Source organism: Cervus canadensis, chromosome 10 (genome assembly GCF_019320065.1).
Source record: "Cervus canadensis isolate Bull #8, Minnesota chromosome 10, ASM1932006v1, whole genome shotgun sequence".
NCBI classification, from domain to species: Eukaryota; Metazoa; Chordata; class Mammalia; order Artiodactyla; family Cervidae; genus Cervus; species Cervus canadensis.
Window position 1 is genome coordinate 9,717,623 of NC_057395.1, and position 12,615 is coordinate 9,730,237.

Sequence of the window (12,615 nt, forward strand, 5' to 3'; positions counted from 1 at the left end):
TTTCCTTGCTGTCCAAGGGACTCTCGAGAGACTTCTCTAACACTACAGTTCAAAAGCATCAATTCTTCGGTGCTCAGCCTTCTTTATGGTCCAACTCTCATATCCGTACATGACTCCTGGAGAAACCATAGCTTTGATTATAGGGACTTTTGTCTGCAAAGTGGTATCTCTGCTTTTTAAAGCCCTCTCTAGGCTTGTCATAGCTTTTCTTCCAAGGAGCCAGGGTCTTTAAATTTCATCGCTGCTGTCACCATCCGCAATGATTTAGGAGCCCAAGAAAATAAATTCTGCCACTGTTTTCATTTTTTCCCCATCTATTTGCTGTGAAGCGATGGGACCGGATACCATGATCTTAGTTTTTGAATGTGGAGTTCTAAGCCAGATGTTTGAGAGGGGTGGAGGCTTTCCAGTAAGTCCGCACTAGGGTGGGAAGACTAGATCACACGGGGAGAAAGGAGCGCAAAGGCGCAGACACTGCCCACAGGTGCTGGCTTTTCAGCCTGTGAGTCCAACTGTCTGTTTGGCTCAGACTTGAAGTGTTGGTTTCCCACTTTGGGAAGTGGCAGGGTGGAGGGGGGGAATCAGGGGTGAACTTACAAGTGTAAAATCACTGGCTTTTCTGGGTCTTAGAGGGCGTCGGTGCACCTTTTCCTGCAGTCCTGGCTGCCTTTGGGGGCTGGCCACTGGGACAGCTGAGCTGGGTTAGACTAAGAATTGGTCTTGATCTGATTGACCCCTCACACCCTGGACCCACACGTGCTTTCGAGAATCATTCCTCCGTGGCAGATGGTAGCTGGTTGAGAGCAGAGACTCTGCCTTTTTCATTCCAGAATCCCTCGTGGTTAGGTGCTGTGTTTGGCAGATTGGAATGATGCCCTCTGTATCTGCAGAACTGATAACCAATTGAGTCTTTAGGAAAACTATCTTGAGTTCCCAGGGGCTTACAGCTGGAGGTGGGAGCACAAAATGATGCAATCCCCAGTGTGAATTTTAACAGTTTAAGTCTTAAAAAAATAAAAATTTAAATCTGGAAACTCGGTTGTATCTTTGCAAGTTTATTTCATACTTGTCTTTTGTATACCTGCTGATCTAATCGTGCAAGAGTTTCAGCTGTCCCTTAAAATAATATTTGTGGGAAAAGGAATATTGAATTGAATTCTAGTAAAGCAGACTTTTCCATGATATCTTTCTAACCAGTTGATGACAGAGGAGGTAGAAGTCAAGCTTTCATTTTTCATTAGAGATCATTTCTTACATCCAAGCTGCATTAAATAGTGTAATTTTATAATTATACCCGTAGTGCTAAAGCACTTTTTTTTTGCTAATGCATTTATTTTGGCTCTAACAGTAAATGGGTTGCTTATCGTTGTTTTGAGATTTTTTTTTTTCTTTTGGTTGTCATTGTTATAGCATTATTGGGTGTTCGTTTTTTTTTTTTTTCCCCATAAAATTTTTAATTGAAATATAGTTTACAGTGTTTCAGGTGTAGGTGTTGCTTGTTCACAGACATTGTGTACCATTTATGAATTTTATAATTCTCATGTTTTTATCCTTCCAAGGAAAGTTGTTTTAGAAATTTGCCAAAGTAGATAGCAGAAAAACTCCTTTGACCTTTCTGTTTTCTATTCTAGCAGTGTGTAAGTTTTTTTGGGGGGTGGGGGTGGGTAGTAACCTTTTAAGATCCTTTTCCAATAAATAAGTCTTTTACCTGCTTTTGTCATGTGTTATTACTTCTGTAGACTATTGGCTTTTTGTCATTAGTTTTATTGAGGTATGATTTATGTACAACACAGTACACATTTTACTAGAGTTTTGACAAATGTATACAATCCTTGTAACCAGCAACCCAACCAAGATGTCTGCCATCCCAAGGATTCCCTTTTCTCTTTGTGGCACTGGCTACCTCCCACCTGCAGCCTGAGGCAGCCAAGGATTTTCTTTCCCTTACAGATTATATTTGTCTTTTTTATTGTATTTCTGGAGTCAGCATGCCGGCAATTGCAAACTTTTCTGTGCAGGGCCAGTTAGAAGCATACAGTGTGTACTCCTTTCTGTCTGACTTCTCAGTACAGTGTCTTTAAGATTATCCTCAATGACCGTGTTGATTGTGTATTTTGTTAGTAAGTCATTCCTTTTTATTGGTTTTAATTGTGGTAAACGATGCAAAACTTAAATGTTGCCATCTCTAACCATTCTTCTGTGTCCACTTCAGTGGCATTAATTATATTCACATTGTTGTGCAACCATCACCTCTATTTCCAAAGCTTTTTCGTAACCCCAAATGAACTCTATAGCTTTTAAGCAGTAATTACCCACTCTTCTATGCCCTCAGCCTGGTAGCCTCCAATCTACTTTGTTTCTATGAGTTTGCCTATTCTAGACATTTCAGATAAGTTGCGTGATACAATATTTGTCCTTTTGTGTCTGGCTTATTTCACTAAGCAGTGATTTCAAAGTTCATGTTGTTGTATGTATCAGCACTTTTTTTTTTTTTTTGACTGAGCAATATTCCATTGAATAGACATACTTTGTATGAACATAGGTGTTCAGTTCTCTTGAGTGTATACCTAGAAGAGGAATTGCTGGATAATGTGGGAATTCGAAATTTGACTTTTTGTGGACCCACAAGACTGTTTTCTACAGGGCTGTACCATTTTACATTCCTACCTGCATTGGACAAGGGTTCCAGTTCCTCCCCATCCTCTGCAACACTTGTCATTATAGCCATGTTAGTAGGTGTGGAAGGACTGTTGGTTTTTCATAAGGTACATAAGCATAGAGTATTGCTACAAACTTGGTGGGGGAATTAGGGAGTGTAATTTTATATGTTCCAGGCGGATGGACTGAGGCAAGTTCTGGAGGAGATGAAAGTTTTATACGAGCAAAACCTACCTGATGTAAGTTGGTAAGTTGATATTCTTTTTTTTTTTTTTTTTTTTAATGCAAAAACAAGTATTTTATTTTGGCAGCACTAAAAGAAAAAAAAAAATCACTGTATTTCTACATTGAGGTGAAAAGTGTTTAAACTTTCTTATCAGTCAAATACATTCCAAAAGAAAGTATGTTCTATGCAGGTTCCAGAACACAGGCAATTCTTAACACAATAATACAGGAATCTTTAATACTGAAAATGACTCTGTTCTGACAGGGTGTTTAACAAACATAACTTTCTAATTATAAAACCACTGAAGCAACCTCTTCCTAGTTACTGTGTCAAGAGTGAAGCTGGGCTTGTACATTAATACTCTTAATTTCACTGTAATACTTTTTACTGATATGACGATTTTAAATAAATTTTGCTGTACTTAAAATAAGTCTTGAAAGTGGAAAAGTGTACAAAGTTCCAGATAAAAAGATTAATAGATGCAATTTAAATAGTTTCCCCTCTTCTCTCTTATCAATTAACGATAATTTTACCTCTAGCAGATACATACTGAACTTTAAAACGCAATTCTCAAAATGAAAACTTGCATTTTAAATCTTAGGCATAAACAGAAAAGATGACTATATTTGGACAACTTTTACAAGAATTTTGTTGTTGTAGTAAAGCAGAAACCAGTTCCTAAACCTTTTTATTCAATTGTATATCCTATTTGAACAAATATCAAAAATAGAAGACTGTTACTACTTTTGCTTTTATAATTCTGATTTTGTTTTGTTTTTTTTCTTACTGCAGTCTTCTATAACTTTTACAGAGTTCATGGTCCCTAATATCTCCCCACCCTCCATTTTTCCTAGGTGGGGAAAGGGCTGTCATAAACTTCTCACTGATAGTTAGAGTTTCTGGAAACAGGTACTGTTTGTTATTATTTAAGAGTGACTCAAGTTGGGCACTCTGGGTGGCTGGTCTACAAGTTTTTTGGTGATGCATACCACAGTCTCCAGCATGAAAAATCCTAGGAACTTGAGGAACCAGCACTTTCCAGAATTTTGGAAGACAAGATACAGTCAAATATTGAAGGGTCCAGTCCCAGTTATAATCATCATAAGTACAGAAAGTGTCTGTGCACTCAATCAGCTTCTGATAGGCTTCCCGGGTCAGGGCCAGACCCATATTGTGCTCTGTGGATTTCCACGTTTTCACATCTACCTTGTCAGCCACGTCATAGAAATTTCGAATGGCAGTATAGGTCCCCAGGGAGAGAACATCACACTCGGGGCACTCTAGCTGCTTTAATTTCCACATCTTTTTGAAGACATGGTAAAAGTCTGGGGCTGAGTAGTGATCCTCCTCTAGGAAAAGTATGAGGCCAGCACAGTCTCGAAGGACTTTGACCCTCTCCCATACAAAATGCAGCTTCCACCACCAGTGGTGTTTAGTTTGGGAGAACTTGGCCTCTCTATAATGGCCGAAGGAGTCGGGATATTCAGCATTAATGCATCCCATCCGCAAAGCTGCATTCTTCTCCACGTCTCTGGGGCAATCTCTAGGGTCAGTGCCGGGGAACTCGTTAGGGTACAACTGAATGCTGAAAGGAAAGAACACCTGCAGAACTGGACAGAAATCCACCCCAGCAATCAGCTGATTGATTTCGGTCGACCAGAAGTCATGGCTAAAGATGACGAGGACGTCGTCGATTCCCTGGGCTTTTCGAAGTGAGTCCAGCAGCAGTTTGAGGTATTCGGGCCGGTTGTGCACCTGGACCACCAGCGCCAGCTCTCGGGGTGGGGGGGTCCAGGAGCCGGCCTTATCTACATTCCTCAGCGTCTGGTCAAAGTTCAGCTGGTACACCAGGGACCGGTACCGCAGCGTCAGATTGTCCACCTCGGGCTGCGGGGCAGCGGCGACCAGCGGAGCCGCCGACTCGTTGGAGCCCTGGCGGATGCCCACCGACACGGCGAGATGGTCCCCGGCCCGGGCGCCCGCACCCCGCGCGGGATCGACGTCCAGCAGCGGCGGGGCGAGGGCCTCGTTCTTCCTTTGTCGCCCATTGCTGCTCCAGAGGACGAAGCCGCAGGCGGCCACCACGAGCGTCAAGATCAGCACCTTCCGCTTATAGATGCGGAACCTCATGGTCTCCGGGGCCGGGAGCGCGGGCAGGCGGGCGGGCGGGCGGGCGCGGAAAGGAGCTAGCAGCTCCGGCAGGGAAGGGGCGGGCGGGCGGCGACCGTGGCGGTGGCCTGCAGCAGTCGGAACTGGCCCCCGCGGCTGCCCTCGCTAACTCATCCCCGGCCCCGGGGGGACGGGGACCCGCAGGTTTTCAGCTCCCCCGCGCCGCCCCGGCTCCACACATCTTCACCTGGCAACTGCAGCTCGGGCAGCGGCCCCGCCGCTAGGAGCCGCGGCACGGCGTCGCTTCGGTCCTCTCCATTCGGCACCGGCCCGGGAAGAAGCCCGACGCGGCCCCACTGTACTTCGGCTCCGTTACCTGCGCCTCCAGCGGCCCTGCGTCCTCCGCGCTCTCATCTCTACGCGGCCCCGGACCGGTAAGTTGATATTCTAAAACAGTTTAAGAAATATGATATTGATGTCAGATCATCTTAACATTAGTTTTTAAATATGTTTTCTTCTTTTTAATTCTCTGTGAGCCTGATCATACCCTAGCTATACAGAAGTAGAAGGATTTGTGTTCATGATTGTTTTGTCTCTAGGGACCAAATAGTGCTTGGCACATGGTAGGTGTTCAATAAATACTTCTCGTTTGACTGGTATGACTTGAACGGAATTAGGGTGGATCCAAGAGAGATGACACAAGAGCAAGTAGCAGACCTGACAAGTGAAGTGTATTGTTTCCGCTGCTTGTTTTCCTCAGGTGAGACCTTAGTGGGCTTAAAGGGAGAACAGGCAGTTTGCAAATTTAGCAGGAGTAGCAGTGACTTCTGAAAGCTTGAGTGAAGTGGGCTGGGAACTCCTGCTGCAGAACACTACAGCTTGGTAGGTTAGAGGGCTCTGGAGTTGTGGACTGTTTAGAGCCAAGCATGGGAGTGGGCACAGAGGAGAGTTTGAGCTGAATGACAGACTTCAGAGGACCTGTGATTGGGTGAAGAATAAGACACAAGACTACTGACTGCTGGAGGAAAACTGAGTTATTGAGAGCTCATCCTGGAGAGAAGTAAGTCTGCAACTTGAGATTTCGTCCCTGGCCTTGTTCGGTAGTGTTTTCACCAGTTAGTTGGGCGTAGAAATCAGTAGCGTGCTGGTAGGGTGTGTGGAGGACACAGAACAGTAGGAACACTTTGCAGTGACTGTTTAAGGACAGATGCTGATGAACGAGGAACTGATGTGCAAGAGGTCTGCAGTAAATGTAAGGGAAATGGAAAGTCCTGCACTCAGGTTCCCAAGTCCTTCATTTGTTCCTGCAACAGATATGCACTCAGCAGTTATGAGCTGATAAAGGGCTCTGGTGTTTCCGTTGTAAACAGCAGAATCAAGAGGTTTGCCCCCATGGCCCTCAACAGTGTCATGCAGAAGGCAGGTGTTAAATGCAGGTAAAGCGGGTCAGAGTACGTGCCGTGAAGGAAAACACCACACTTGGAGAGAGTGTCATGCACTCAAAATATTGGTAGATGGAGAAATCCGGGAAATTCTCTCCGAGGAAGAGACTCTTCAGCTGGAGCCTGAAGAAGCGGGTTTTAGCGAGGAGGTAACTGTGGGCAGAGAGCATTGTAGTTGGACGAAACAGCATGTGCAAAGGCCCTGAGTCTTTAAAGAGGGTGGGATGCCCAGGGATCTGGGCATTCCCAAAGACCAGTGTGGCTGGAACTTAGTGAGCAGGTTGAGGGTAACACCAACGGAGATTACTAAGCATGTAATCATCCAAAACCAGTTAGACAATGTAACAGAAAAGAAGATTCCATTCACATCAGGAACAAAAACTGGAAAGTATTTCATTGGAAAAACACTTGAAATGGGATTGTATTTTATATCTGTAATCAGTTAACAATGGGCACACTGGATGGTGGCATTTAGTAGGTAAAATGGGAACTTACCTTGATTTTCTACATTGTATGTTTTCTTTTATCTTTTTAATTGTGCATTACCTTTAAATAAGAAAAAAACAGATTTTTAAAATTCTAGCCACAACTCTATAGAACCAACCAACATAAATCAATAAAACCTACAAACTTTTAACTTTTCAACCAGTATACATTTACTTCAAATAAGAACTATACTTACTATTTTATTTCGGGAATGAATCAGAAAAGTATATCATACGGTTTATATACAGGAATGATGCTGGGCTGGCAACAGGGTATTGGCCTTTACTGCAGGTTCCTCCTCACATGGACTCTGGGCTCCCCTGCACATGGTTCCACATGCTTGGAAGAGGAGAATGCAAGGGAAGTGACCACGGGCCTACAGTTAAAACATCATCCATCCCATTCACTAGAGAAACTTCCTTATTGTTTACTGGCAGAGATTCAGATGAAAATCTGATCTCTCCATGAATCTATGGAAGGAATTATTTTTAAAAATGAGGGGATTCCCTAGAGGTACATGGTTAGGGCTCTGTGCTTTCAATGCCCAGGGTGCAGGTTCAATCCCTGGTCAGGACCAGATCCTGTGAGCCACGCAGCTTGGAAAAGAATCTGCCAAGGGCCGCCTGCTGACCTAAGTTTTACTACGTGTGTTGTGAAAATATGCAGATCCACACCCTAGGTAGAGGCTCTCCATAGCTTGATTACTTGAGTATAATTTTGGCCAGAAATATTCCCATTTAAGAAATAAATTGCACAGAGAGCGCCAGGTACTGGGTTTATCTGGGTTTTAAACTTGAATGTCTCTGAGGTTACTGGGCTGGTCATGGAGGGGACTGGTGGAGAAAGGGTATTGACCAGCAGGTAGGACCACCTTGTGCCTCTCCAATGCCTATCATTTCAATGGGCAGTAGAAATTGCCCTCCACTTAGCTGATCAGCTCTTCATGTGACATCTTGGTCAATGTGACTCTTGCGGGGAAACTGCACAAAATTCCTTCCCTAACCCCAATCTCAATTTCCCTCTCCAAAATGGACATCCTGAGACATAAGCTCGCAGACAGGCACGAGCCAGACTAGCCACCACTGCAAATGGGCAAAATCCAATGTGTCCTTTAGAGACCACCAGCTTCACCTGCCCATACGATTTGGAAACACAAACTTCAGGAACTCAGCTCCCTGGCCTGCACGATGCACACTTCCAGCAGCAATACAAGAGGCACAGGGACATGAGACCTCCCTATACACCTAGGTGAAACTCTTCCGCAGTGTTTAAAAGAGAGGAACATCTAACAGATGTTTACTTTCATGAAACTGAAACACAGGGTACTATTTTGGGAGCCGCAGGGACGTTGTGATTCCACATACAGCTTATCACTAAAGGGGAGAATCCTGTACAATAGAAAACCAAACCTCCTGCACGCTGTGAGGAGAGAATGAGAAGATGGCAGTATATGGGCTGGGAAGCATTCTCTTTAAGGACAGCATCTGCTAGAACCCTGATCTTGGAATTTGCTCTAGAGCTGTGGACAGCAGGATGGATGTGTGTGGATTCTCTGCATGGCCAGAGGGCAAACTCTCTTTTGAGAACCGATACTTCAAAGTACAAACATACAACACAGATTCACAAATATGCTTACCATGGAAGGTAATGGAATTATATTCAGAAATGAAAAAAAGAGAAATTAACATCCAAATGAAAAGAAAAAAAGAAAACAAACCAACCAACAAACCATACTCCTCGGCCAAGCATTCCTGCTTAAAGAATGTCTCCATTTTAGAACGAAAAAGCAGTAGGCCTTGGGGAGGTAGAGAGGGAGGTGGAGAAGTGACCTTGGTCTCACACCAGGAGGGAGTCTTCACAGCCATCCAGCCAGGGGTCATGACAGCACGTGCTCCAGAACACCTTGTCTAATCAGCTGCTCGCACGTCCACCGAGGTAAAAAGTGCAGAGGGGAGAAGGGGAGGAAGAGAGAGGAATGAAAAGCATTTTAAATTACATGTTGTGTCATTAAAAAGCAGCAACGCACCTCGTCCACTTGACTTCGTGTTATTTCTGGTAAAACATTTAAGGAAAAGAATGTCTATTGAGTACAAGTCAAATTTTCAAAGCCAGCTAACAACTGAGTCCACACTTGTTAGCTATTTGTGTTAGTAGTTAACCTACCTGCCTCCACATCAGAGCTTTTGCCAATAGGATAAAATAGAAAAGAATCAGGGAATTCCCTGGTGGTCCAATATTTAAGACACTGCACTTTCACTGCTGAGGGCACAGGTTCAATCCCTGGTCAGGGAACTAAGATCCTGCAAGCTGTGCGGACAAACTTAAATTAAAAAAAAATGTAAATACCTAACTAATTTGCCTAGGATCACACTCCCATTCTTTTGTTTAGCCATGTGGCACGTTGGGTTTTGCACACAGATTAATTTCCATTGTCTCCAAAAGACAAACTTTGCCTCACTTTTTAGAATCCCTTTTTCATGATAGAATAAGAGATCGAATATCACGGTGCATAAAATTATGGCCTCACATCATGTTCTCATCCTACGGAGTCCTCTTTCTGTGGTATCAATACTTTCAAATCCTCATTCCCATAAAGTGAGCAAAGGACACTAAAGTCAAATGCAAATAGAACTGCCATATGACCCAGCAATCCCACTTCTGGGCATACACACACTGAGGAAATCAGATCTGAAAGAGACACGTGCACCCCAATGTTCCATTAAAAAATTTTAAATGAAGCTCACTTTTGTCTCTGTCTCAACAGCACCTGGATGATTGATGACTAAGAGCAATGATGGGGAGTCTAAATTGCAGCTAGTTTTCATTGTGTAATCGTTGTGATTAAAATATCCATTTTAGTCAGAGCACACGGGTTTATGGTTTTGATGGTGGTTTCATGATGGTTATGGTGCAGATAAAAATAGCCCTTGTTAAATGCAGTCTCAACCCGTTTTCCCATTTGGCTTCTTGCCATCATAGAGCAATCTAAGGTTTCTTCGCCAGCACTGCGGCTACGTTGGGTCTTAGTACTTGAGAGCCATGAACCTGGAGGAGGTGCTTTAGCTGTGCAGTCACAGCGGGCCTCCAGACACTTCCTCCCAAGTCAGACACTGCCCCACGCAGGCCTAAGAGGAGGAAGCAAAGGCTCAATCCCCACCCCAGGGGCGGGCTGCCTACCGCAGACCCAAGTTCACGGTGCTGTGAGCACACACATCTTTTCAAAGAAGAGATTGGGAACCAAGCAAGCACTTCTTAGTTCCTTCCCCCAAACTCACCCGTTGGGTAAATCTCGCTTCTCATGAGGAGGGTAGGAGTATAAGTGCTCCCCTTGAAACTTCAGGCTGAGGAAATGAAGTTCAACTGCAATTTCTGACCAGATTTAGATTATAGTTGAGATTACACTCATGCTTTTTGTATATACCAATTAATTATGACAGCTTGGATAGAAGTATGCTAAATAGGAAAGAGAGATCTTATCTGTGTTTTAAATTTTGTCCTAAATAACTCAAAATGTGGATAATTCATTTTGCTGATTCATTTTAATAAACCAGGTTTTATCTGGAGGAAACGAACATCCTTTTAAGACAAATCTCTTCAGTTTTGGCCTGCTTGATTCAACTAAAGATTTTCTCTTTCAAGTTTCCTGTCCTGTGTTTAAAAAATGTTTATGCTTTACAAATTAACTATATCAACTGCTACAAATAGGAGTTTGATATTGATTTATTTTCGTTCATGCATTTAAGACATATAACTTAAAACATTTATTAAATGCCACAAGCATTATTGAACTATGTAACAAGGTTTTACCTATTCATTTTCTCTATGTTACAGTTAAAAATCTTTATGTGTTTTCCTAATCTGAGGAAGGAGCTGGCATAGGACTCTAGACTGAGTAAGGAGTCCATTGGCCTTGTTACTTCTTTTGTAGAATTAGGAAGTTTGACTAAATCAATGACTCTCATACCTTTCAAAAAGTTTTCTTTTTTTCCCCCCAAAGAAAACAACCTTTCTTTTAAAAAAATCTTCTGAGTGGAATGGTATTATATGAAAGAGACAAGTATAGAGCCATTTAGCTAAAGGAGTGGCCAGAGACCGTGCAGCTGTGACTTCTCTGTTCCTCACCCCTGCAGTGACCCCCGTGGGACCTTCCCCTTCTATGGGACATAGTTTGCAAACTAACACTTACGAGAGAATCCTTCTCGCTAAACACCTTTAGAATTAAAACTTGCCGGTACATTGTTTTCTTGTGTATAATTTTCTCACCTTTCTATGTTTTCGCTAAATGGAAAAGTTTAAAGAAAACTGCAGATGTGTTCTCCTTATTAACATTCGACTTCAGACTACTTCCTCCATATGACATGATCCTCATCTAGAAATCAAAATAAAGGTCTCGGAAGTACATATTTAGGGCAGGGGCTGTTAAAGGAGAAGATAGTGATCTTGTGGGTCATTACTAGGATTACGGGTCATTCCCTAATTCTCTGAAATTATGTGTAGTCAATAGACTGATATTTATTATACTTTTTATCAGATTAATCTAAATAGCATTCCATATATATGTTCTCTGTTATCTAAAAGCAGAATAAGTAGGAATTCATTTTCTTCTATTTATGTGATGATTTTTCTACTTAAGTAATCTTCAAGTTAGGTCTAGTCTCTAAAAGTATTATTTAAATGTCACATACAGTAAATTATATGTAATTCCTATGATAATTCTCTTGTTTATCTTAAATAATATTTGACTTATTTCAGATGCAGCGGGAGTTGGACAGGAGTATAACTAGAGAGCTAGAAGAAGGTATGTTGCCAAAACGTAAGAATTAAATTTAGACATTGATTTCTGAAATACATGGTAGTCAGTGGCATCTCTTTCCATTGTTTGGATAGCAGTTGCTATCTTAAAAATTTTTTCTTACATATAGCTAATGAAAAATGTGAAAGCATGAGCAGTCATAGTGAAAAATATCCTTCTTCCTCATTGATTCATCATGTTCCATAGATTGAAAAACAATCTCTAAAGGTCTATGTATTTCTTTCATTTCTGGCTATTTCCTTCTTCTACTGCCTCCATCCCTGTGGAACGATCCGCCTGCACCTGACACTATTCTCAGGAAACGTGGCGTTCGCCCGCTTCTCAGGCGCTGGTAGCAGTTAAGGCTGGAAACCCAGACTCAAGCAGTCACGTGTGTGTAGCAGTCACTTGGTGGGTGACTAAAATTTCTCTGTCACTGACTTTGCCACCAGTTTATCTTTCACCCTCAGGAAAAGCTCCAAACACCCACATCGGTTTGGGTCCTGCCAAAGTAGGCGGCCTTATCTCCTTATCACCCTCCTCCGCCCTCAGCTCTGCATCTAACCAGCCAGACTGTAGGATCCCACAGCTGTGCATCCTCAACCCCGATCTTTGTACGTGCTTTTCCCCTCCATCTCCTGTACTTTTTCCTGTCCTCCAGGTATCTGTTTCCATAGCACCTCCACCAGAAAGCTGGCAGTACTGACACGAAGCTGGCTGTCCCTTCTGAGTGTCCCTGTGCTGTCTTTTATATCTGTTTTGTATTTATGAGTCTGTGTGGAAGTTGCCTGTTTGTCTGTTTTTCCAGTTGAGGGCATGTCATTTTTCAGGGTGGACCTGGGTCACCTTCATCTTATAATTGGAGTCCTTGCCCCAGCACCTTTGCACACAGTTACTGAGTA

At 42.9% G+C, this 12,615-nt stretch overlaps 3 protein-coding genes across 32 annotated transcripts in view; all 3 read right to left on the minus strand.

Moving 5' to 3' along the window:
• LOC122447855 (ankyrin repeat domain-containing protein 26-like) overlaps window positions 1-12,615 on the minus strand; it is a 933,540-nt gene that overhangs the window by 451,858 nt on the left and 469,067 nt on the right. The gene's annotated exons all lie outside the window — the stretch shown is intronic.
• LOC122447884 (POTE ankyrin domain family member A-like) overlaps window positions 1-12,615 on the minus strand; it is a 312,070-nt gene that overhangs the window by 208,962 nt on the left and 90,493 nt on the right. The gene's annotated exons all lie outside the window — the stretch shown is intronic.
• On the minus strand, window positions 2,947-5,101 carry LOC122447864 (alpha-1,6-mannosyl-glycoprotein 2-beta-N-acetylglucosaminyltransferase-like). The gene has a single exon (XM_043478582.1). It carries the CDS (start codon window positions 5,012-5,014, stop codon window positions 3,668-3,670), a length of 1,347 nt encoding a protein of 448 aa, XP_043334517.1. The 5' UTR covers window positions 5,015-5,101; the 3' UTR covers window positions 2,947-3,667.

Coding starts and splice junctions, on each gene's coding strand:
- LOC122447864 (XM_043478582.1), bottom strand. CDS start 5,014: ATGAGGTTCCGCATCTATAAGCGGAAGGTGCTGATCTTGACGCTCGTG.